Source organism: Lichenostomus cassidix, chromosome 3 (genome assembly GCF_008360975.1).
Source record: "Lichenostomus cassidix isolate B80296 chromosome 3, HeHo_3.0, whole genome shotgun sequence".
Taxonomy (NCBI): Eukaryota; Metazoa; Chordata; class Aves; order Passeriformes; family Meliphagidae; genus Lichenostomus; species Lichenostomus cassidix.
In genome coordinates this window covers 31,396,126-31,420,174 of record NC_139483.1, presented here as the reverse complement: position 1 = coordinate 31,420,174, position 24,049 = coordinate 31,396,126, and the positions used below count along the sequence as shown (strand labels likewise).

General features: G+C 36.2%; 1 protein-coding gene across 2 annotated transcripts in view; it reads left to right on the top strand.

Annotated features, from left to right (window-relative positions):
* AKT3 (AKT serine/threonine kinase 3) overlaps nucleotides 1–24,049 on the top strand; it is a 150,713-nt gene that overhangs the window by 5,668 nt on the left and 120,996 nt on the right. For both annotated transcript variants that reach the window (XM_085055165.1, XM_085055164.1), the window contains exon 2: nucleotides 6,933–7,087. In XM_085055165.1, the coding sequence (XP_084911291.1) occupies nucleotides 7,042–7,087 (46 nt within the window). In that variant the 5' untranslated portion in view covers nucleotides 6,933–7,041. The remainder of the gene's footprint in view (nucleotides 1–6,932; nucleotides 7,088–24,049) is intronic.

The following is a 24,049-nucleotide window of genomic DNA, read 5'->3' as shown; positions in this document are numbered from 1 at the left end:
AATTCAGAGGTGTGCTTGTTGTTTTATGCACAATATGAACTTGAGCTGCAGAAAAGTTATCACCACATAAATAATTAAATGGATGAGTTTAATGAAACTTTGTTTTGTATCTGTTGGAATGTATCTTTTAAAATCCCTTATCTCAGAATGACTAGGTGTTTCCAGATTCTTTGAACTTTTGAAAATTAGGTTAGTTTTTTTTCCTGAGTCTTCTAGACATAGAAAACTAATTTTAGTTTGTTTCAAAAATACAGAACTTAAGTTTATTTTTTCTTCATTATTTGAGTAATTTCTAAACTACATTTTTAACGGGCAAGGGAACATTGTCTCTAAAAGGCAAGAGTTAGTATTCCTACATTAATCCTTGTCCAATGAAACTTCTTAACATGTGTTTTGAAGGGTTGAGTGAAGTAACAGTATGATAGTTGTGATACTCAGCTCAGCTATTCCTTGATTTGACTTTTCTCTTGAGTCTCAAAGCTCTCCCAAGCTCATTGTCTCAGTAACTTCTTTTTATGCATAATTTTAGCCCTTCCCTCATCTTTTCTACTTGAAATGTGTTCTTTGGTTACATTTTAGACATGTACTCTTATAAGTTTTATCACTGCTCCTGTCTGCTTTTCAGCTATTGTTTTATGTGATTTGAGCAGGACAAAAAGGATTTAAAGCATTTTTGTCAATAAACACAAGGCAAAAACAATGGGTTGTTAATGTTTCATGTGGGATTCTAGAGAAACAATTTAGTTACATTTAGAAACTTCCTTTATACCTTGGTAAACAAAGGCAAGGGTGCCTTTGTTCACCTTACTTTAATTATACCTTTGTCTCTTAAAATAACTTGCTTTGTCATTATAATAGGAAATAAAATACAGAATTATGGTTTCTTTCCTGATAAACTTGTTCAGTTGCAGAATCTAAATAAAACATCTAGCTTGTATATTAATATTTCAGTGTGCCTGCATTCTCCTAACTAGGCTTATCTGAGCATATATTAGTTATGTGAAGCTTTTTGACATACTGAAAGTGAAAATAGAACAGTGCAAATATTAAGCATACACGTAAGAATGCATTAAAAAGAGCTATTTATGTTTTCCAAAGTATGTTGTTTTTCATACCACAAGGTGTGGGCAGTGCCATTTTCCTATCATGTCCCGTATTTTTCCAAATCAAAACTTATGAAATAAAGTTGTTACAAGTAATTTCTAATACCAATTTTCCTGAAGTCACCAAGGCTTTTAGTATGAAATGTAGTTTAAAAAGTATTTGCAATACCTATCGTGGAGATCTCTTGGGATTTTTTAATACTTTAAAAACTGTAAATATGTCTGCTTAAAAAGTTCTTAAGTATCTTTCAGGATTTTAATTGTATGTAGATGAAGTTAATCATTTTATAAATTTAGGATCTATTTTCTTTAATAATCCTATTTTTTAATTTATTTGTCTTGTCAAATCAGTTTATCTTTTGTGTTGGTTTTCTATTATGTTTTTTTTAATTTCTTTTTTAAAAATTTTAATTGAATCTAATAAGTTGGTCAAATACTATCTGCCTATCTGCCTAGGGATTTCTTTTTCCTCAATCTAAGTACTGATAGTATTTAAATGAGTCAGTATAACCAGAATTTCAGAATAGGTAGTTTATAAAAGCCTTTATAACTGCCTGATACTTTTTAGATAAACCACTCACCTGAATGGGATTCTTCCGTTAGCAATATAGTCTAATTTGATTTAACAAGATTTTTAGCAATCTCTGTTCTGTCAGAGAGTCTTTTGTGTAATTTTTGATGATGTGCAGTATATCCTCTAATTGTTTGGCCAGCTCTGCTAGTGGAGGAGGATATGCATGTGTTTTTCATATAAATAAAACCTGGATCTCAGCTTCCATTCCTAAAGATAACTCTGTTTTTAGTTTAGAGCCTTGACTTTTTGAATTCCTTGCTCTGGGAGTGCAACCTGCACTGGAAACAGTTCCTGCCTGCTTGGTTGTTTGGGAGGAGTCAAACTCAAATTTGAGAAAAACTCTTTAATAGTTTGATCTGCTACAAAAAAACCCAAAAAACCCCAAAGCAAGGAAACAAACATGTGTGATGGAAGCCACTAGAGGATGACTGAGAACTGCTTTTCTGGTGATGTGTGTTTTGTGTGCATGCACAAAATGATTCAGTTACTTTTCTGAGAAATACGGAGATTGAGATGATGAGATTTGGTTCTGTTTATATGAGGGACCAAAGAATCTCAGTGAGTCAGGCAAAGGGAGTCAGAAAGGTTCACTTACTGTTCTTTTTTTCCCCAAACATTTTACTAAACAAATGATTACTTGTAAAAAGGGAAAATGGTAGTACTCATTTACTAAGAAAACAAGGTTGGATGATTCACTTAGTTGATAATGCTACAAGAATTTATGGGGATCATCTCTGGAAGCACTGAAATTGATCCTGTTGGTGTTCTCTCTGGTAACTTGAGTTGGTAAATGTGAGAGTATCTGTTTTTTCTCAGCTCCAAAATTGTTGAAAGTAGAAGCCTGTGTTTATGAAAGCTCTTACAACAGAGAACTGAATCATACAATTTACACTGAATTTGTGGGTGCTGTCTTCTTTACTCAGCTGTCTCTTGTCATGGGGAGAATGGGAGGATGCCCAGATTCCAAGGGAGTGTTGTTGTCTGTTCTTACAAATCTCAATGATAATTCACTTGCACATAGTGGTTGTTAAGTGTAGACCTGAACCACAGTTTTTAGTTCTACTTGGAAGGGATTTCTTTCCTTCTCACTATCCACCAGGTCTGTGTAGGTAGCTGACTGCTGTGATGGGCATGAGAGCCTCCTTTAATTTAAAAACAGAAGCTGGGGAAAAGCTGTCTTCCTACTAACTGGTCCATTGCTCATTTTAATTTTTGATGTTATAGTTCCCATATGGTAGCATCATGAAGTAAGATGGTTCTTCTCTATATTGCTGTTATTCTTAAAGTTCAGGATGAAAACTGAGGTGTCGGCTAGTTCTTACCATGACTTGGGAAAGCTATGAACCTTAGGGATCTAGAACTTTGTTGCATGTTATAGTCTCGGTTTAACCTTTGGCCAGAAAGTTGCCTTTGCAAAAATTACAGCTAGGAACTTAAAAGTGTAATACTAGCTCTTTAGAAGTGTGCTGAATTGTTTAATCTCACACTACAAAACTGGCTTAATAACTTCCTCAAGAAAAAAAAAGGGAAAGTAAATTTTTTATGAAATAAAACCCCCCAACAGGTGTTTGCATAGAATCATTTAGGCTGGAAAAGATCTTTTCAACCACTAACCTAATAGTGCCAAGTCCACCACTAAACTATGTCCCTAAATTCTTCACATCACTGACTGTAATGGAGTAAATTTTTACACCTGCATTGTAAAGTATGCTGGCAGTGGGTTCTTGTATGTATTCTGCATATACATGACTATCTGATACTATCTGCAGAATACACACAATATACTGTGGGAAAAATATCTTCCAAGTTTGATAAGATGCAAAAAAAAGGGGAAAAAAAAGCAATCCAGTGTATTCGCTAGATGCTGGAAAAGATATAAAAACAAGTCAAGTTTCTTCCCTGAAGGAAGCAATTGTAATGCAAAACATCTTCAACTTCATTTCTTACACATTTTTCTCCTATTTCTGTGGGTTCATCCTATACAGCAGTAAGGTAAACTGTAAAAATTACTATATACCAGCTGCTGAAACTTCAGGTGCATTGGGACAGCAGAGTTAATTGCTAACAAGTATTTAAATTCTATGCCAGATGTGCAGAATAAACATTTCTGTAGCTTTTCTTGAAACTGTTGAACTATAGATGAAATGCTGTTTTCATGTGAGAGTTCTTGTTCCATATGTTTCAGACAACTCCTTTACATCTATTCTTTATTACATCTTCAGGTAAGAAGGTTTCTATGTGACTGTTTTTCATTAAGGCAAGTCTTGGTCGTGATAAGAAGTAATTCTCAAAATTCTACTCTTCCAGAGCTTTGCTGAATGACTTGTGGCATAAAGGAGTACATCTTTTAGAAAGCCTCAAAGGCATTTAATAAGGGATAATATTACAGATGCTTACAAATGGCTTCTTGAAAGTGTAGTGTGAACATATAACCTTTATTTTCATTAGTCTTTTAATACTTTGATTTATCTCCTTCAGCTTCCTATGTAATTCAGCTTGACTTTTAATTACCCATTAATGGAGCAATCAATACAACCATAGAACTGTTGTTAATTCCAAAGCTGTTTCTGGTAGTACTGTGAAGTTAAACTGGGAATAATGCTGGGCATAATTTTATCACCATATTTATGTGATTTTTGTGTTTTGGGGATTTTGTTCACAATTCAGTAAAGCAGTACATGTGATGGGTGGGCTGCAAGCCTACAGATGTACATTTGAGGTTGTTTGAGGCACTGTCTGACATGAAAGTCGGTCATAGATCAGATTTTGATTGCGTAACACTAACTTAATTGTAATCAGTGGGTAAATAGGGAGCTTCAAGCCTGAATTCATTCATAAATCATGGACTGATTGATCAGTCTGTGGGCAGACAAGATTGTTGCTACTTAGTACAGAAGTTAATTTCTTATAGCTATGTCTTTACCAATAAGAACAAATCATTGCACTGTTCACAAGTGCACACCAAAAATGGAAAGTACATTAAATTTGCCAAAAGGGTAAAATGTATTGCAGCGTATGCCAGCCCAAGGTAAATACATTGCTTATTGTGTCTTTGTAACTGGAAGAAAAATTCAAACTGTGATTGCTTCTTAAAGAATGCAATGAAAGTCTTGTAGAAGACTGAACTTAAGTTGGGTGTTTTTAGACTGATGTGCTTACACTTCCTTCCCAGAACAGCTGCTCTTAGGTCACAGTTGTTTGACACCCACCTCTGGGCTTTGTAAAGATTTATGTGTTTGTAATAAGAGCTGATACTGTGCTGCGGTGATCCAGAACGGCAGAACAGCAGCCTGCTTCCAGGCGCGTGTCTTAATCTGTCAGATCTTTTCATGCACAGCTGATAGACTTGCTTATCTTGTTTGAAGCATGCAAACAAAAGTTCTGATAATGTCTGACCCAGAAATTAACTCTCACACTGGTAAGGTGAAGGATGTGGATATGCACGCTTTGCTTATTTCTGCCGTACTGGCTTGCGTATAGTATGATGCCAAAGCAGCTGAAGTTCGATAAATTAATAGCAGTAAAGCAGTCTCATGTCATTCCAAAATGTTGAAAATAACATTTTCTTCTAACTCTTATGAAGCTTAAGCAGGGCATGTTTGTGTAGGCACAGGTGCCTGGTGTCCTGTTTGACACCACAAGGTATGATGCCAAAGTTGTGTGTCACCTGCACAGGTCTCACTGCCATATCTGCCAGCGCTGTGGGGATGTCTCAGAGACACTGTAGTCAATGTCACTTAAACTTTGCAGTATTAATGAGTTTAACATTGTGAATTTTATTTTTATGTAGCTGAATTACTGAGTGTTTTTGAAAAAAATGGTTTGGTGAAAGCAAGACTTAAATGGGGACATTTGAGTGTTTCTGTAAAATCAGGTTGTATGTATTTTTGTTGCATACCACTTGAAAAAAACACTCATGCCAAGTTTTATTTTGCATGTTACAGCATCCATACAGAAGTAGCCTTCCATCTAGCTGCTGTGTTGTGCAAATACACATTTTTCAAATGATAAATAAGAAATAACCTGTATGTCTATAATGGTTCAGTTTTTAGCTTGTACTTGATTGTGTTAAAACAGCTGATTTCCTAGTGCTTTCTTCATTCATATGTTGCACAGATTGCTTCTAGCACAGTCATATTTGTTTCTTTCACATTTATATTTGTTGGTCAGTCTATTAAATGGATACGTATGGATTGCATTTGATAGCACTAAACTTGTGTGTAGGTTCCTGTTCTGTGCCACCACTGTGTACATGTGTGCTCCTGTGTGTAGAGCTGCAGAAGGGTGTTCCTTCACCATCAGAGAAATCCCCATTTCTTGGCTTCCCACGCTTTCCTGGATAAGCATTATTTAAATGCTTCTCTTTATTTTGATGGTTGGAGGGGAAAGGCAATTTGCTGGCAAAAGGAAACATCTCCTGGCCTCTGGCTTCTCTTGCTACTGGTTGTAGTTCTATATATCTCTTCTTCACAGCTGTTAGGTACTCTGGGAGTGAGGTGGTCAAAAGAGAGGGTTGTGGCTCCCGAGAGTGGTATGTCCTGTTCCAGGACTAACTTCCCTTCTGTGCCCTGCAGGCTGAGGTTTGTAGGGAAAAGAGCACTCTTGTCACTGCCTGGCTTAAAGCTTTGAGAAATCATGCACTCCCTTCTTTTTATAAACTAAACATTGGGGATGTTTTTGGTTAATTTGTACTTATAAGAATTTGTTTTTCTGTTTGTGTACTTGAAGATGATGCTGTCTTTTTAAAAACTCCTGTAAGATCAGGATTTGTATTGGCTATAATAAAGTTATAGTGGAAGTAGCAAGAATGTAAACTTGCATTCAATTTTCTGGCATTCTTAATATGATTGTAGGCAGCCATAACAGAAGAAGCACTTGTCCATTACATGGACTCTGGCAACTGTGGGAACAGGGAAAGCTCCTGTGTCTTCAGAGCTGGGTCTGTGAAGCAGTGCTGGCAGCCTTATATTTAACAGCATCCTGTGCATTAGTATGAGAGAATTCTGTTGTGCACGTTTTATAAAAGTACCATATGACTTAAATTTTAACACATTCTGCTGCTTTTTAGCATTGTAGTTCATGGAAAATGTGCTGTAAGACTAGAAACATGATTGTGTTATACAGTTAATTAAAAATGAAGGCAGATTTTTAATATGAGCTCAGTCAGTGAAATACATCAACAAAGACTTTTCTGTTGGCTGTCAAGTGAGAAAAACAGAAAAGACTCAAATTCTTTCTCTAATATTTCCTTCCAGTCTGACTCATCAGTAGAAATTGTGAAGAGCTGCAGAAAAGAAGCCAAACAGACAAGCTGATAACTCAAAGAAATACTCTTTTGAGTTTGGGGTTCAGAGTGGAGTCATCATGAGCGATGTTACCATTGTGAAGGAAGGCTGGGTACAGAAGAGGGGTAAGTTCTACCTTTTAATGGAAAGTGCTTCTGATGTATCGCACACTGCGTGCAGTGGTATTACATGGTCACACAGATGAATGTTCTTGATTTGTCTTCTGGTCTGGAGCAAGCTGCTCTGACCGTATGGAGTTAGTGGCCATTAAGTCCTTGTTGGTATTAATTCGTAACCTCAGCACTGCCTCTGTTTGTAGGGGTAACTGGCAGTGCAGAGGAAGCTGGGGTCACTAATACCCACTTGACCTCGAAACTTGTTGCTGCAGCTGCTCTTACCTGTGCATCAGACTAAGCTGGCTGTTGTAGCAGCTGGGAGAGGTGGGAGTGGTAGAGGTGTGCAGTCAGAGGTTGCCTGGAAGCTGCCGTAGATGTGATTCCTTGTGTGAAACTTCCTAGATGCCAAAATCATTCAGTGTGGCTCAGCTTGTGTTACAAATGCAAGTAGTCCCAGTAAAATCAACATAATACTTGCTGAAAGCTCAGCATACACCTAATTACTTAGCAGACCTGGAAGCCATATGATTAAAGAATATGTTCCTAAATATAAGCCAGTCTAAAGTATGATTTTCTTTTATATTTGAGTTCCTGTGCGTTCTTGAGATGTCTCTTTAAAATGTTACACCATGTGATTTACAAATTTAGGGAGGTTGCTGAATGTTAAGCTTTGAATGTGAAACCTCTAGAAATATTTGGCATTCATATCATGTGATGAACTTTGGATGAAATCTTCTATGCTTCATGCTGCTCTGCTTTAGATTGTGGCTGCACACATGATTATTTTCAAAAAAATATAACCTCTCTCAGAGAGAGAAGGTGGTCTGGATTTTAGGATGATTTATGCCATGAGTTGCTGTGATCCGAGCCCAGAAAAATTAGACTGAAGTAGTGGGAACAAAATTACTCTTTGATTTACAAAGAAATGCTTTGCTTCAATAGCAGTGTGTGAAGACAAAGATCATTATTAGCTTTGTTATTGCAGATTGACATTAAATGTCAAAGAAGGCAAGAGATTGAGACAAAAAGTTTATTATTCTTTTATTATTCCTGCATAAATTATATTTCAGGATGCATTATGGGTATTGTAGATGAAAATGAGCTAAACTATGTTAAGCTTAAGGCCTACTTCCTATTTTGGAGTATATGCCTATATTTATAACAAATAATATTTTACATGATGGGAACTATTTAAAATTTTACATTATTTTTCCTTTCCATCTTATTGTTGTTTACTCAGTTTTGAGATCTGTTCTCCTTTTTTTGATTATTTCATATAAACTTCTTTCAAATGTATTTGAATGGTTAGGATATTCCAAATAATTTTCTTTTTCATGATATCACTTCCTTCATGTAATATTGCTCATTCTTATTACAACTGCTGTCATCTCTGAGCACTGGATATTCATATATTAATTACTGGGATACAGAAAAGGACAGTGTACAGTGAAACTCAATGTCTTACTTAATATATGAAATTCTGAAAGGTAAAATAAAGGTTTTTCTCCTCACCCTGTTTTACTGTCTGTTGAAGAAAAGCCCACTGAGTTGACACTTTGATGTCAATATTGTTAGTAATTGTTTTCTTTTCTAATTAAAGGCATTTTGAGACGTGCATTTTTCCTATTGTAAATAACTTTGAGTGAATATATGGTTGTTTCTTTTTCTTCTTGCTGTAGGTAACAGTGTAGGTTTTAATGGGAATTTTTTCAATTGCATCTAATATTGTCCTTGATTTTCTTTGTCTGACTAACTCTGGTTGTTGGTGGAACAGTGTGTCTTTTGTTTGTTTCTGAAAACAAAAGGAAAAGCGTGGTTGCATTTCACAATGTTAAGAAGTCGTAAGCATTTCATTCAATGGTTATACATTTCATGTAATTACAACTTTTACTTTGACCTTGCTCTGGAGCAAGGAAGTCAAATTTGTTGAGTGCATTTTATGTGTTGCCAAGAAAAAGTATCCAACTTTAATCTATATTCTGAAAATTGGAATATGCTCAGTAGGCACTTATTTTGGCAGCTAAATATTCTCTGTCTGTACTAAGAAGCATAATGGGATTGGGTAAAGCTGTCTTGCTTCCATGAGCTATCATTCTGTTATAATTTTAAAGTGAATTATTTGATCATCAACACTCGATGCCACTCATTGGCTCAGTTCACAGGGTGGTTTTGGTAGGTACAAACCACGCTCCGCCTGGAGAAGGTGAGCATGGGATCTCCAGGCAGACACTGAATGAATTTCAGCCCCAGTGACTGGTCCTTTGAACAGCCCCAAGCCATGTGTGTGGTAAATTTCAGAGACTCCAGACTGAATTTATCTAGAAATAAAACTTGTAAACCCTTCCTGCTGGTAACACTGGGGCCTGGGCTGCATCAGTTAATTGATCTGTTTCTATTATGCCAAATTACTTGGTCATGTGACTATAGCCCTGGACATTTTAAAATTGTCCCATTCAGCAGTTCGTATGGTTTATGATACAAGGAAAAAAAATCAACCTTCTTTTTGTGATTCACAGCCCAGTCAAGGAGTATGAGTATGACTTGAAGGTTTTGGGATGAAAAATGGTTTTGAGGAGCTGTCTAATGAGATGGGCCATTACAAAGGCGAGTTAGGTGAACTCAATGTAGAAATGAGAGGGAAGGACTAAAAACAGAGCTGGGGATCTCTCTCTGAATTGAGACTCTGCTAGAGAGAGGCTAGGGAGGACAAGGTATGTTAAGGCACCATGAATGGCTGCGAAATGCAGTGAAAAGATGTTTGCTTTATTATTCTTAGTGCTGTATCCATGTCAGTAATAGAGGGCTGAGGGCTATATGTTTGTAAGGTTTTAACCCTGCTGTTGAGAACTGAAGAATCAGATGTGATGCTATGCAGTTGGCTTCAAGCCCTGTTTTTCTGTGTGTGCTTAAATAAGGCACCCATTAAAGTATTAATGTTTTACTCAAAGTTAAGAAAATGCCAGACTTTTTTAAAACTGATCATACTTGGGCTTTGAGTAGTCTTTAGGAGAAGCAGTTTCAGTGTGGTGAGACTAGATGATACTGAGGAAGAGTAAGCGGTTGTATGTGAAAGGTCAAATGAGCAGGGATGACAGGCTGGAGGTGAGAACTTTGGACAATAGACACAAAACCCCAGGAGGAAGCAGTGCCTGAGAAGTTTGGTGAACCTCAGGTCCCAGGTGAAAGGATACCCTGAAGCACAGTGACTGGGTGTGCCTGAGCAAGTAATGCAGCCCAGCAAGAGCAGATTCACAGAATTAAATAATTGGTGATGGGGACTCAGTAGGTATCTATGCTTAGTGCATTTGTAAAGTGAAGTGGGTTTTAATTTGGACTGGCTCTTGTCTGCTTCTGTGCCCCTTTGGCAGTGGTAGTGCTCCTGGAGTACACCATGTGGCTTTTAGTTTCATCTGAAAGGAACCAGGTTTGGGCACTCTGGGACTGCTGCATGCGGCAGATGAAAGTGCATGAACTAGGGTGGTGGGAAGATTTGCTGCAGAAGTGCTCTGCTTATCTGTACTAAATACTAATTCAGATGTACCCTGTGAGACATCAGAACTTGAACAAGTGGAGAACCAGCAGAGCAGTCTCCTTAGAGCAATCTCTGCTGGGGCAGGAGTGGGAATGGATTTTGTATGGAAGGCTTTATGGTTGTAACTTAGTGTCTTAGATCTAGTTGTAGGAGCCAAGCATCTCATGGCCTGTGTCCATGTGTGGCTGCAAAGCTATTCTTGCAATTCACTGGCTCAGTGAGAGTAATATTTTTTTCTTTCTTTCTGTTCTCCAGTTATTCCTGTAGCCAGATTAGGAGAGAGATGCATTGCCTTCCTTTATGAATTTACTTTTTAGATGACACCAGCATATTTCCTTGAAATGCATACAGATGAAAGGGAAGCAATTTTGACTAAGAACCTTAAGTACAGTGACCTGAACCTTGTTGCTGATGGGCAGAAATTAAAACAAATACTTGACATTATTCCTATTAGTGTAAGCACTCTGCAATAATTGCTGAAATGACTTTTAAATTTGAGATTTGCTTATCAGGACAATATTTTGCAGAGTGAGTGTTTTAAAATTTTTATAAGAATTAGTATTTTTAATTTTACTTAACGTACTTTTCCTGTATTTGCTAAATTAAATGTAATGATTTGCAGAGTGGGATTTGTTTTTAATTTATCCATTTGGAAACAGGTTTTTTTTTTTTCGTAGATGAATGTGCTTAGTGTGATTAGAGCTATACCATTACAAAAGTGAGTTTTATGCATGTAGATCATGTGGTATTTTTTCTTTAAAGCCAAAGTTTTCTGAGTTGTAGAGTTGACCTTGTCTGTGCTCTATAATAGTCACAACAATTAGATTTAAGAATCTTTCATAACTATGCTTAATTGCAACCTAATTTCTTTATATATAACCTGTGCACAAAATTTCAATTAATTTAAACATATGAAAAGATTTAAGAGTTTCTGTTACCATGTTATTGAAAGATCATTAGGGACAAAGGAAAAATTGACACAGATGCTAACTTTTTAAAGAACCCAGTTTTAAATTTAGCGTGTCAACTAATTTGGTGTTTAATTGAAAGAGTAAGGTTTTGGTTTAGGTGAGGATACACCTAGTGTGTGTGGCACAACAAGATGGCTAAATAATTTTTTAAAGACAAAGCAAAATGGTGTCAGTTTAAGTTAGTGCTTGTGTTGTCCTACTTCGGTTGCCTGACCTCTGTTTGGGCTTCTGTGCTCCAGGGTGCTGTGTTGGGGGATGCAGTTTGCCATGGCAGTCTTTACATGGCTTACGTGGTACATGTACCAGCATTCCAATTTGGTAGAGGGAAGCAAAGTACAAAATTGTTGTCGCTTAACTGTAATAACTGAAGAAGTTTGATGTAATGAGATGGTGGTAAAAAAACATGTCATGAAGCTTTCCTGTAATGAGATTGTCCTGTAAATAGTATATCACTGAAATACTGTAATATAACTTTTCACTCAATGTTTTTCTTTTTTTTTCTTCTTTTTTTAAATACAGCCTTTCATAACTTCTTAGTATCTAAAATTGAAGTAGTGTTAGTATTTCTAAACTCATACAGTTCATAGAATGTGTTTGATTTACTGTGATGAGATTCACTCAACTGCTGCTCTGTTTTCATTTTTGTGATTCAGGACATGATGCAGGTATCATGGGATTTTGAGAAACAACTGTGTGGAAAATATTTACTGTTGTTATATCTGCTATCAAGAAGAATAAATAGTGTAGTGGAATAAATCTATTGTTCCAAATAGTAATAGAATTGTTGTTTAGAGTACAAATTATTTATAGTCTTACGGTAACATGTCTTCCACGTCTTCTCCCTCCTCCCCCCGGCTCAAATCCAGAAAAAGAACTGTATTATTTCAATTAATGGATGTTGGGTTTTATAGTTGAACCAAGACCAAACAGATGTTAATTTTGGAAATATACACTGGAGATTGAGGTCATGTGGTACGTTTAAGGGGGTTTTTTTGGTTGTTACTAGTTTTATTTGGGGGTTTTTGTGTGGGGTATTTTTTTGTTTGGGTTTTTTTGGGGTTTTTCTTGTGGTTTTAAATTTTTTTTAATGGGGGCAGGAATGCCTTGGTTGGAAAATTAATCTCAGAAGCTTTATGGTATTAATTGAGTGTTATTCACAACCTGTCAGAAATCTTGTTTGCAGATTGTCTGAATTATTTGAGCAATTTAACACACCTCTAACAAAGATAAATTTAAATAGACTGTGTTGAACATCTGCTACACAAAGTAGAAGAAATTTAAAGTATTTTTTCTAATTGTCTTAACAAATAGTAGTTTCAGAAAAGTCTTGATTGATGAACCGCTTGAAACTAAATACTCCTTTCATATTGTAGTTGTTCTACTCTAATTCTGTCTAATTAATACAAAATGTGAAGTTCCAACAAAATATATGAATGTAACAGAGGCAGTTGCATGTGGACCAAAGGGAGGGAAAACGACAGTGCAAGCTTTCTTATATCCTTATATGGAAGCTAGATTTTTTTTTTTTTTAAATTTCCAAATAATTAAGGGATTGCTGTATCTTGCACTCAGTGTAGAAATGGATTTAGTGAATTTAGGTAAATTTGTAAAGTTGCTTGCAGTCAGGTAAATGTCACACTTCTTTCCACCACCCCCCCCCAACGATACACTCTAAGAAGAGATCTATGTATTGAGATGCTGTTTTCCTGCAACTACCCCACCAGGAGAAGAAGGCCTCTGAGCCCTTCCTCTGCCCCCTACAACTCACTTTGTAGTTGACTACCAAGATCTTCTTTTTGGAATAATTATAACCTTTTTAACCATACTTGTCCTTGAAGGAGGACCAGGACCATATGAAAATCTTAAACTTGATGTAACTAGGATAAATGTGGGGTGTTCTCTTTGCCAAATAGCTTTATTCCGGGTACTTTTTAGGAAGTACATGGGTGAGTGTAATTTTTGCAGCTCTCCATCTTGTACTATTACCAGTTTCTGTTCTTAAAAGCAGTTTGCTGTAGATGTTGAAGCAGGAAACACGAAGTATTTTGAACAGTCTCAATATTCTTCTCTGCACTATCCTTGCTGAATGCCAGTTTAGATAATTGTGCATGGTTGATTAATTTTTACATTTCTTCAAGTTATTTTTGTTTCATTGTAGCTCTAAGAAACCTGCCAATTTTTAAATGGTTGTACTTTTTTGCTTCTCAGTAAAAATGATGCTCTCATACATGGAGCTCTCTTGTAGATAATAGTGGTTAAAATTCTATATTCTTTGATTGAATGTGTTAGTTTCTGCCAGTAATATGTCAGATAGAAGATGCAGTGATATCTTCAAATGGAGGAAGGTGTTCTCCTATGTCTGTATTAATTATGTGTTATTATCATGGAATGTTCTTGGGGATATCAATGTGTTTGACCTTGGAGCTATTGATGTTCAGATTTCTGAAAAGAATTTAACCAAATTCAATACCTAAATCGAATCTTTGTTTTCCTTTCAGTTGCTTGTAAGGCATGTTTCTGGCGCTTAACACTTTAAGCTTTAAGCTTTCATGTATCCTGAGTTTTATGGTAGAAATGTGCTTTTGCTATTCCTGGCAGCAACAGGTTACTTGATACACAGGAAAATACCTAGGCAGTGGGTGCTTTTGAGTATTCCATAGTATCTTGGTTACACTTGAAATTCTTTTGTGTTTGTGTTACTTTCACATTGAAAACATTGTTTTTGCAAGGATAATATGCTTGCAATACCCGAACTTTTGATACCTCATAAAAAATGATCTTGTCTCAATATACCTGCATGCCAGTCCAACAAATCTCCCAAGTCTTTGTAATTTATTTTATTTCAGAGGCAATCTGTGTACCTGTTCTTCTCACCTCAGCTAGGTCAATCAGCTTACGCCTGTGTGGGACCCAGTTCTGTAATACTACCCCTCCTGTAATCATCAAAAACATTATTGAGGTCAACAGCTGTGAGTTGAAACTAGGTTCTGAAAGAGTTTTAGGACTGGACTAAGTCAGAGTTTTAGGGCATGAGGCAAATAAGACTGCAGATTGAGATATTGAAAAATAAGCTTTTTTCAATAAAGAAGCTTTAGGGAGAAGACCAGGGAAGAAGGTTTTGTAACCACTCAGTGCTGTCTTGGTTGTCTTTTGTTTTCTCAGAGGAACTGTTGACCCTTCATAAACACCTCTACAAACTGTAGACAAAATGAGAGGCTTTTTTCCACCAAAACATGGAAAGATGCTGGTAGTGAGTGGGATTTATTCATTCTCCCAAGTTCTTGAGAGCAGTTGAATAATTTCTAAATTGCAGGCAAAACATTGTTGCTCAGATCCAGCAGCACAGACCTTGAGTTGCTCTGGGAGGGTTTCCTGCTTCTCAGGGTAGGATTCCATCAGCAGAGGGAATGCATGCCTTGTGGTCACAGTGTCAGCCAAAGCTTGTAGTAGCTGGTAATTGGGAGATTTTTTTCAGGTGGATACTCCTAATCTGTAATGTAGCTGTGCCTCCAGTCTCGCTTTTTCCAGTCCTCTTCAGTACCATCTCTTCCTGTGTCTCAGCTAGTCTGTGTTGTTGATTCCTTCCCTTGCAACTCAGGGCATTGTTAGCTTATACAAATCTAAGTACATTTCTTTGTAATCAGATCATTGCAACTGATGTCTTGTTTACTGTAAATTCTTAGTTTATAGTTTGCTTTCTAACAAAATGTTTTCTTAAAAACTGATAGGAAGATAGGAAATGAATGTGTAGATGTCAGAACACTGATAAGAAAACATATTCTCTCTTTCTAGATAGATTCAGAAGATCACTTACAAATTGATGGTTGTCTTGACTTAGGGAGTAGTCTTCCCAAAAGTATTTAGTTACAATATGGTAGCTCATTAACTGTGTAAAATTAAAAAGTTCCCAGTTTTCATTAGTTGTTACCATTTTTACATTGAAATTCCAAACTGTGTAATCCTCAGTTACTCACATTTGAACAGCTGAAATAGAAAAAAAAATTACTAGGCATGGCTCCCTGATGGTCTTTTATCAACATTGCCACAATAAGAAAGTTACTGTAACCAGAATAATCTTCACAAATAGCTGCTGATTAGGCCTAGGTACTGAGAACCAAACCACCAGCAACAGATTTGAGGGCTACTTCATACAAATGCTCTGTGATTTTGGTTGTGATAAATTTGTGGACAGCTGTGTTCATAATGAAGGAAGACATGTAAGTTAGGTAAAGAATTGGGCCAACAGTACCTTAAATTTGGCACTCAGTAATGTGGAAACCTGAATTTGTCCAAGTCACAGTTTCCCTCAGATAAAATGGAAATAGTATTGTTACTTCACCTCAGAGAGTTCCTGAATGTGAGTTTGTTTATCCTTGTGAAACTTCTAAATGCCTTACATTACAATATTCAGGCTTTTAAAAAATACAATTTTTTATAATCAAAATATAATTTTTATATAGGAAGTAAAGTGAATCTAATAATTGAAGTTCAATCTGAAGAAGTGGATTTTTTAAAATTTTGTTTATCCTGACACATTGCAGAGAAGAGGTAAAATCTGTTAGGTCATACAAAGAGAGGACTTGTTAAGAAGATGGAAAATTCTTAAGGTTAGTTTTTTTGTTAGATGTCTTCCAGAGAGAATGGAGGAAACCCTTGAACAATGATCCTTGGGAGAGAGTAATCAGTAGGAACATGACAACATCTCTGCCTATACTTTAACATTTTTCACCTCATGAAACTGCAGATGGATTAGTGTTATAACTTACACGTGAAAATTCCTTCAAAGTAGTGTGATTCTATATAGCATCGTTTGCTTTACTTCGAAGCTGGTATTCACTCACTTTGTTTTGAACTGTGTTGGCTTTTATAATACCATGCCAGTTTATGTGTGCTGACTAATACATTGGAAACTTTTCTGAACAAGTTTATTCTTATCTCGAGAAACAGCAGCAACTACTGTATTTTAATTAGAAGCTTGTGAACTTGCCCCTGATGCTCTTCCATGTTTACTTGGAACTTATGTTAAGTGGAAGCTGTTGCTGAAATGGGGGAAATGCCATGTCCTCCTCTAGCTGGGTTGTGTTGGCTCTTGTGCTCATAATGGTGACATGGTGAATCATGCCAGGAAATTTATCTGGCTGAAAATGAATCTATTTTTATTTTCCTAGCTAACTTTCAGATGGATCATTTCCCTGACCTGACTCACCGTGTAGCTGCACAAACAGTGGAGCTGGCAAACATGGGAATGGGAGAGCAGCCATGTGGAGGGGCAGGACAGCTCCCTGCTAGTGGCAGCCCCCACCTCTGCAAGAGGGAATTGGCTACAGAACTGCACCTTGTATTATATCTTAAACTTATATTATCACTAAAACTTGTATTATCACAACCACAGGACCGTGGCACAACTGCTTTGTATTTCAAGATGGGTTTCTTTGAAATTCATGCTTAAAAAAGGAACATTGATTTATTCTGTGCTAGTCCTAAATGTGATTGAATTAAAAAATGCCATCAGGAGGTTAGCTAATTCCTATTCCTGTGTTTATAGTTTTTAAACAAACAGAATTTTTTCATGGAATAGTGACTTGGCTAATGTCTGAAACATTAAGTGGTTCCTTAATCCAAATAATACAGTAGCTCTGTAATCCTCTTGGATTTATAGTTTGAAAGCTGTTTAAAAAGAGAATTTTAACAAAAAAAAAAAAAACCAAACCAAACCTCTCAAAGCTTATGATAGACAGGTACTCTTCTCAGGCTGGTGAGTTGTTGGCTTCTAGGTATTACTCAAGATTCAAATTATACCTGATGGTTCTCAGAGTTGATAATATTCATACTGTGTTGGTGGGCAAGCAGTGAAACTTCAGATAATGTTAATTTGTAAGAGTCCTGAGTTTTGTCATAGAGTTTCTGCTACATTAGGTAAAATTCTTGTAAAGCAGATTTTGTCTGAACTTCATTCTTTGCAATGGTTACCCTACTTCTGGGTTTGCTTGGTTATGTAACAAAGTTTGGAGGAGGATCATTCTTTCATTTCAACTTGCACGTGAATATTTCAAATTAGGTTTTGTTGTAAACATTGTATTTAGGATCCCTTTGGATGGTTTTCAGAGTCAGGATCCTATACATTTAATTTACACATGTGCACAGGATTTTATGTGGAGCTGCTGTTGGCACAAAGAGGCTTATGCAGAGATGATGAACATTTCCCTTACTTGATCCAGCTATCCTTGCTCCAAAGGAGATGGGGAATTGCTGTTATCTGCAGCTCTGTAGACAAGCATGCTGATATTAGATGAAATAGAGTGTATTGGCAGTGAGGTTTTAAATAATTTGCTGGAGATATGTGGTAATAATAATAATTAGTATTTTTACTGAAGGTTAATAATAATAATAATAATTATTATTATTATTATTAACCTTCAGTAATAGAAATGTGACCCACTCCGACAAGGTCATGTTCTAAAAAAATTCTAGTATTAGTAGGGGTTTTTTGTGTTTTTGAGGAGCATACTTCAATAATTTAACTGATTCTTGCATAGGAGTACAAAATCCAAATTTGTTGGTTTCTTGTAATGAATTTTCCTGTAAAAAAAGTAACAAGTTGCTACTCCAGAGCAGAGTAAAATAAACAGAGAGAAAAAGGCTCTTTTTATTGAGAGGCAAAATGAGTGCAGAAGCATCCCTGTCTAGTTGTCCAGAGTGTGTCTGACCTTTCCTTGCAAAAGGAAAATATCTCTATAATAAAGAAGAGTTTTGATGGGTAGAAAATCACAGGTCATTGTATTCAGTGAAACAATTGTCACTGTTAAATTACCTCACAGTAGGCATTTGTATTTTTGTAGTAAATACAATCCTGCCTTATATCTTTAGCATATTAATAGCCTTTCCTTTCTTGCAATCCACTATATTCCCTACAAGCCATCTGTGGTTTGTGAGCTGTTGATGTCAATATATTTGTAGCTTCAGCATAGAGGAAAGTTTTATATTGATTAGATGCATGGTTTATAAAAAGGGTGGCTTACCATGATCTCTTGTCTTTTGCCAATTAACATATTTAAAAATGCTCCAAATAATTTTTCATCTTTGGAGTTCCTTGAAAGTCTGTATTTCTTCACTTAGAGTGTGATATTTTATTTTATTAACACACAAAGCAAGAAATTAATCTATTTTAATCATTCCTCAGAATAGATAAATACTAGTAATTACACTTTTTGGAGAAATTCCATGCCTTGTGGTTTTAACCAATGTCTGAGGAAGGCAGTATTGCTATTTAGAACACACCCTATAGGAGGAGAATGGTGTTAAAAATGCGCTGTCTGAAACACAAAAGGTTTTAGTGTGCATAAAGCCTTACAGAGACTTGGAATTAGAAAGATAGGACTCAATAAAGCATGTGAAGTTGGCAGTTTCCTTAAGTCCTCATTGTGAGAAAAGAGGTATCTTTTTGCCAATTTTAACTGCATTGATGTTTCTTTTAAACTATGGAATGGTGTGAGCTGCTGTGGAGCCTGGGATATCCAGCAGGTACCAAGAGCAGTAAAGATCAAGAGAAGTTTCTCAGAGTCTGTTGTAAGGATAATCTCCAAGGAAATAACCTTTTACGCTCATGGTGTGCTGAGGAGCACTCCTTTTTCCAAAAGGAAAATATGCATTGAGGGCTTTGGCTTCTATCATAGTTAGAGATCCTGTTCCTAGTTTGAAATTATAAAAATGGAAGAATTGGTATGTCTTACAGATACTTTTCTTTTGGTTCATGCTGTAACTCTTAATGGATATTTCTGGTGTAAAAATCCATCACTAGTTTTGCTACAGATTTCCCTTGGCCACAGTTGCTCTCTGGTCTTGTTTGAAAGAGTCCCTGGTAAATGCTACTATTTTTGCATGGTTCTAAGCAGCTGATGAGCCTGCTGAGAGTAGAGAGCAACTGATAAAATGGGAAGGATACAGCGAGTGGAAACATTTCAAAAGAGATGGGTTAGAAGAGCTGGGTGGAAAAGTGAGCAAGTTTGGTATGGAAATGCGGTACCTGTATTGCTAAATACAGCATCAAAGAAGAAAGAAATAGGGAAAGTTTATTGTGAGCATGGGATTTGAGAAAAAAAAATACTGAAAGTTTGCATTGAAGGGACTGGTAATTTTTAATTACTTAAGAAAGCATGAGACGTTTCTGAAACAAACAAGAATTCCATGGTAATTGCAGTAGCATTTATAATGCTGCAACACATCCTTGTCTTTCAGTGTTTAGAAAATGAAGTTAAAAGAAAACAATTTTTTTTTGTTTGTTTGGGTTTTTTTTTGCTTTGTGTACAATGCTATTATGTAATTATAAGGAAAAAAAATAGACAAAATTATTCCCTGAAAACTCCCAGCTCAAAGTCTGCACTGGAAAGTACAAGAATACAAGAAAGGAATAAATTTATATATCTTTGTAGTAAGGTGCCTGTCATCTGGGAATTTCAGTAAGGAGCTAGCATTACAAATTGGCAAGGCAACAGTTTCATTTACCAACTAAATAAGATATGGTCATAAAAATCCATGTTTTAAAGACGAGGGTGTGAAACTTCAACTCAGATATTGCTTTCCATCTCAACATATGGATGTGAAAGCTGGAAATCCAACAAAGGTACAGACATCTAAATGCCTTTGAAAGCAAATGCCTTAGAAAAATACTATGTATTAAATGGAATGAATTTATAACAGATGCCAAGATTCATTAGACAGCTCAAAAACCCCTTGGCTCTAAAGTTATCCAGAAAAGAAGATGGAATTATCATCTGGAACATATGTTAAGAATGAAGCCAGAGCATCTGTCATGGAAAGCATGCCACTGGGCAGCTGGAGGAACACACAAAAAGCACCAACTGAAAGAGTCTCTCCATCGAACAACGCCAAAGGTAAAAAGGTTGTGGGACATCGCACTGGATATCCGTGCAAGGAGTGGTTCAGAGCAGACAAAACCTGCACAGGGCTTTTTGTGGTTTTTTCCAGTATGTGTAAAGTGAAGAGTTTTGGGTTGTTTTCTCTTAATGCTGCAGATAGTAAGGAGTGTTTAAAAATTTAAGGTCAGAATGTAAAAATTCAGTTTAAGTACAGCATTTAATTGTAACGTATTTTAGTTTATTTTAGAATTTGTATGTAATTTCAGCCCTGAAAACAGAATGAAGATTGTGTAATTAAATAAATTTTCAGATGCATTCCCACCAATTAGCTTAATGTATAATAGAGCATTCAGGATTATTTTGATAAAAATCCAGACTTATTTTATCCAAGTAACCTACAGTTGATGACAGTACTGTGGATTACCTTTTCTCTGAGAACTCTTGCTCTTATATTTTTCTACTTTTTTCACTTCACAGGAGGTCTGAAATTTCCAAAGCAGCATCTCTCTGAAATATAGTGTCTTTTAACTTACCCTGGGGTATGGGCCTAATGTTATAAAGGTTTGTGTTGAAAACAGCAGAATTGAAATTTTATAAAAGACTTCTAGTTGAAATATAAGGTTTCAAATCTGTTATCTCAATCTGTCTCTTGATTGTGTGTTATGCAAAACATTTTATTAAAATATAACAATCTGAACGAAGTTTGTCCAAAGTAAGCATTCAGTAATGTCTTAGGCTTGGTAAATAGAATTGGTTTGTGTTCTTATTTTCCCCTTCAAATATTCATGGGAGAAAAAATCTTCACTCAGGAGCATGCAGACACACCCAAACAGGGTGTGTGTGTGTTATGGCTTTTGTTTGTTTCCTTGTGCTCTTGGGGGCTGGGGCTTTTTGGTTTTTTGTTTTTGTTACTTTGGGTTGTTTGGGCTTTTTCCCCCTCACTGAATCACCTTACTGACTCCCAGCCTAAGGTGTGGGAATGAGTGTATCCTGTGAGATGTTTGAACAACTCACTCACCTTCTAGATGCATGTTATGATTCTAAGAAGTGAGCTAAGGCTGTTCCACTTAGCAGGATAACAGGTTTAGGCAAAATGAATAACTCTTCAAACATTTCCAAGGTTTATTGATAACTGCAGCTTTTCTGATTCTTCCACTTACAGTGTGATGAGTGTTACAGTGATTATTTCTTAATGCCTCAAAAAGGAAAGAAAAGCTTTCAAATGCAATTCAGCTGCACTTATGGGCTCAATGTTCAGGAAACAAAATTTGGTTTTATTTTTCTTTTAAAATATTTACAGTTAGTATTTTTATCCCATTTACACATTTGGTGTTGATGGAGCTCAGTTCAGATGCCTTCCTCCCATGCACTGTAGGTAAGGCATCTAGCTATAGTCTGTCCTGCAGAGCCTACACAGTCACGATTTTCTACTTCGACAGATTCTGCATCTGATTTATTGTGTAATTATGTCCAGTTAGGATTGTGGTTAAAACTAACAAATTTGTCAGAGGTTGTCCATTCCATCAAATTGAGAGCAGATTTCAGTTATGTTATGTAAAATAATAAATCCAGCAGGCTCCTGAATATCTCTCCTCCTTTTGTTTTCATGGCCATTTGCTCTTTTCAGTGCATGGTAACTGAAACTTGTGTGTTCAATTTGTAATAAAGTACTTTTAGTAGTATTAAAGGCAAGCTTAGAAATAATGTCTCTGGAAATAAAAGAAGTGAAAAGACACTGTGTAATGTAGTATTTTAAGTTATGTGTTGCCTAGCAGTTTGAGATGCAGTTGTCCTGTGCTCACTGCTAAAGATTTTTGCTCAAGAGTACATAACAATAAAAAATCTTCAAGAGCTAAAAATACAGGATTACTGCATTCTTTGACCTGTGGTCAGAGAGTTGGCAGGAGTTGCCTTGTATTGTTTGTTCAAGGTTTGTTTGAAGAGAACAATTATAGGATGATCATTAAAAATATTGACATATTTTTCAGGAGCAGAGGATTAAAAACACATCTTGAAGAAAGAGGGTTTTTAAGTATTAAGTTGGATTGCATTAAACAAAGTAGGAACTAAAAGAAAACATTGTTTAAATCTTAATTTGAATTCCAGTTATTGAGGAAGTGGTTGTTTATTGAACTTGTGTATATTTCTGTGCATTTTCCTTACAGTGGTTTGATACAATATACTACAAAATCTTAATTTAACAGAATCTTGATCTCTTAAGAAAGCTAGGCAACCCCTCCATGAAGAAGATCTCCAGTAGGATGAAAGGAGTCCCGGCTGGATTTTTGTCAAAGACTGAATGAAGACTTCATCTCCCCATTTTGATGCAGTGAAAATCAATCTAGACATACAGGGCAATAGTTATGTCTAAGAGGCTTTGCCAGGTTGATAGCCTTGAATGAGTGATTCTCTGGTATTGAACTCTGGTTTGCACAGAGCAGAGTATGTGGGTTCCCACAGTACAGCTCTGCTGAGTTTATGCCAGATTTTTTACTAAATTAGTTCCGTAATAAAATTGGAATGTTTCAGTCTTTGTCTTTCTGCTGTGTAGGGTCAGCACGCCTGCGTTGTTTTGTCCTTGTCCCTGACTCAACTTTATTCCTTTCATAGCTGGTTTGAGATGTTGTTTTGGGAATTGCCTGGCATTTCCCTCCACTTTCCCTTTGGATGTACTGCTGAATGTAGTCACTCCTGCTCCTCCTAGAAACTGTTTCAAACAAAATAAAACTTCCCTTCCAAATGTTTTTCTTAAAACCTAGGTAATCTTTAATTTTATGATGTTTATATTGTTTGATAACATGACTGTTATCAGTGTTGTACCTATGATGACGAAGGAATGCTTCCTGTGTATAAAACCTGTTTATTGAACAAATGGAGAGTTGCAGTACAGTTGCAGTGTAGATACTCTTAATAAGAAAATGGAGAAGTGTATCACTTTGTCATTAACCTCACTAAGCTGGGACAACTAGTACAGTTGTCATTATGTTGTAAACTACCTATTAAAATAACTAAGTGAGTTCAAAAATACTGGTCTGTGTTTCCAACAAGGCAGTCAATTGAGATTATGTATTGATACATTTTTATTGGACTTAAAAATGTAGTGTTGGAAGAAATTTTGAGTATTAAAATTGTGTGTCCCCCATTGTGATGTGAACTCAATACCAAAATAAGACCATGCATGATGTTTGTCTTGGGTGTTCCTGAAAGCTCCAGTGACTTCTTGACACAAAGTAGTTCTGCAACTTAACAAACTTGATTTGGACCAACTTTCTAACAATATGTAGTCTAAATTTCCCTGCTGATCCTTTTTTGTACTGCCATCTGTAGATGTGAAGCACAATTAATCACTGTCCTCCTTATGAGACTCGCATATTTTAAGATTATTATATTCCGCCTTCCTCTTACTCCCTACCATATTCTCTGTTCTAGGATAAGCCCAGTTATTTTTAGTGTACTTCAAACTTGGTATTTTCTTAAAAGCAAAAAAACCTTCATATATAGTCTTGTTCTCTCTGGACCTTTCTCAATTTAGTGTCCCCTCTCCTGCCCTCCCTCCCCCTTAATTTTTTAGTGCTCAAAATCTGTAAATGCT